Source organism: Trypanosoma rangeli (assembly GCF_003719475.1).
Source record: "Trypanosoma rangeli strain AM80 chromosome Unknown Tra_15.4_contig_00409, whole genome shotgun sequence".
Classification (NCBI taxonomy): Eukaryota; Euglenozoa; class Kinetoplastea; order Trypanosomatida; family Trypanosomatidae; genus Trypanosoma; species Trypanosoma rangeli.
The window spans coordinates 13,897-15,314 of record NW_021706153.1 but is presented as its reverse complement, the minus strand read 5'-3'; the positions used below and the strand labels follow the sequence as shown (position 1 = coordinate 15,314).

Genomic DNA, 1,418 nt, shown 5'->3' with positions numbered 1-1,418 from the left:
GGGCTGGAGTCTGCGTCGTGCGTGGTGTGGGGTGCAGGGTGCACGCTGGGCTGCAGCCTTCTCTCCGCTCAGTTTGTCCCGTGTGTGTGTGTGTGTGTTTGGTTGGTTGGTTGTTTGCCGTACCTCTCGCTTCTCTCTTGCTGCTCGCTTCTTCCGTCACCGTGCAGGTCAGTCCAACGCCTTCAAGCGATCAAACACTCAACAAGAGCCATGAAGCTGATGAGGTACAGCCTGCTGTACTTGTTGGTGGTGTTCGTCCTCTGCTGCTTCCCGTCCGTGTGCGTGACAGCGGCTGGGGGCACTTCGCCCGCCACAACGACAACGACCATAACAGAGGCGCCTGCATCCACAAGTACAACCACGAATACAGCGTCCGCAGCTGCAGCTCCGAAGGCTGACAAGAAGGACGGCAGCCCCGGCGGCCTTCTCTTGGGATGGGCACCGCTGGTGCTCGCCGCATTCACGCTGGCGTACGCCACTGTGGGCTGAGGCGAGGTGTGGGCTTGGAGTGTTGACACTCAAATCCTGGCATCTGTGAGCGTTTCTTGTGGGTCGCCGGTTCATTAACTGAGGGGGTTTCCGGTTTTAATTTTTTTGCTTCTGCTGCCCTGCTGTGTGTTCCGTGTTGTTTCTCTTGCCGGCACGTGGTGTGCATCTCAGCACACTCACATGCGTGAGACGCATGCACGTGTTTGCGTGCGCGCATGTGTTTGTGGATGAGTGTGTGCGCACTGGGGCCCTTTGGTGCAGCTCTTTCTTTTATTATTATTATTATTTGGGCTTTTTTTTGCTCTTTTTGTTGCTGCAGGGGGATATGTGTGTGTGTGCGTGTGTGCTGCCCTCATTTGTATTTCATCTGCCTCGTGGGGTGTGCGTTGCTGGCGCTGGGCCGCTGCGATTTGTTTATTTGCGGTGCCTGTGCGTGTTGCTGCAGCTGTGCTTGTCTCTCCTCCACCGCCTCGTAGATCAGCTTTGCACCGCTAAGCGACTCTACTCACAATGACGACGATGAGGTGCGGTGTGGCGTGCGTCCTGTTGGCACTTGCGCTGTGCTGTAGTTTGTTGGGTGCGAGTGCGGCGGAGAAGGAGGAGGTGGTGCAGGTTGAAGCGGCGTGTGCAGATGTAAATGTAAGCCGGTGGCGACCCATTGGGAAAGATTTGTGGTATAACTGCTCTGAATCATCTTCCGGTTTAAATGCCATGATTTGCAAAATGGGCGACGGAAACTGTCAGGGCAAAGGTTCTGAAAGTGACGCAGTTTTCACCATCAACATCAGTCTTATTGATCCAACAACGATGGAGAAGTGGTGGCAGAAAAACGTGGGGAAAGACACGCGGTCTTCTGTTGCAGTTTCACCTACTCTTTCTGAAGGTTCATCGCAGTCGGTTGTGCCGGGTCAAAAAAATGCTGAGAGCCC

At 54.8% G+C, this 1,418-nt stretch overlaps 2 protein-coding genes across 2 annotated transcripts in view, besides 1 other annotated feature; both read left to right on the top strand.

The window, feature by feature from the left end:
* Positions 1-489, top strand: TraAM80_08401 (uncharacterized protein; the record flags this gene model as incomplete). The annotated part of the gene is made up of 1 exon (XM_029385153.1): positions 1-489. A coding segment is annotated over one exon (489 nt), but the record flags the coding sequence as incomplete, so codon positions are not given.
* A 326-nt stretch (positions 490-815) lies between these two features.
* Positions 816-835: a microsatellite.
* A 173-nt stretch (positions 836-1,008) lies between these two features.
* TraAM80_08400 (90 kDa surface protein) overlaps positions 1,009-1,418 on the top strand; it is a gene marked incomplete at both ends in the record, with an annotated part of 819 nt that continues 409 nt past the window's right edge. Inside the window, one exon of the mRNA XM_029385152.1 lies at positions 1,009-1,418. This exon is cut by the window's right edge and continues 409 nt beyond it. Coding sequence (XP_029235014.1) covers positions 1,009-1,418 — 410 coding nt within the window.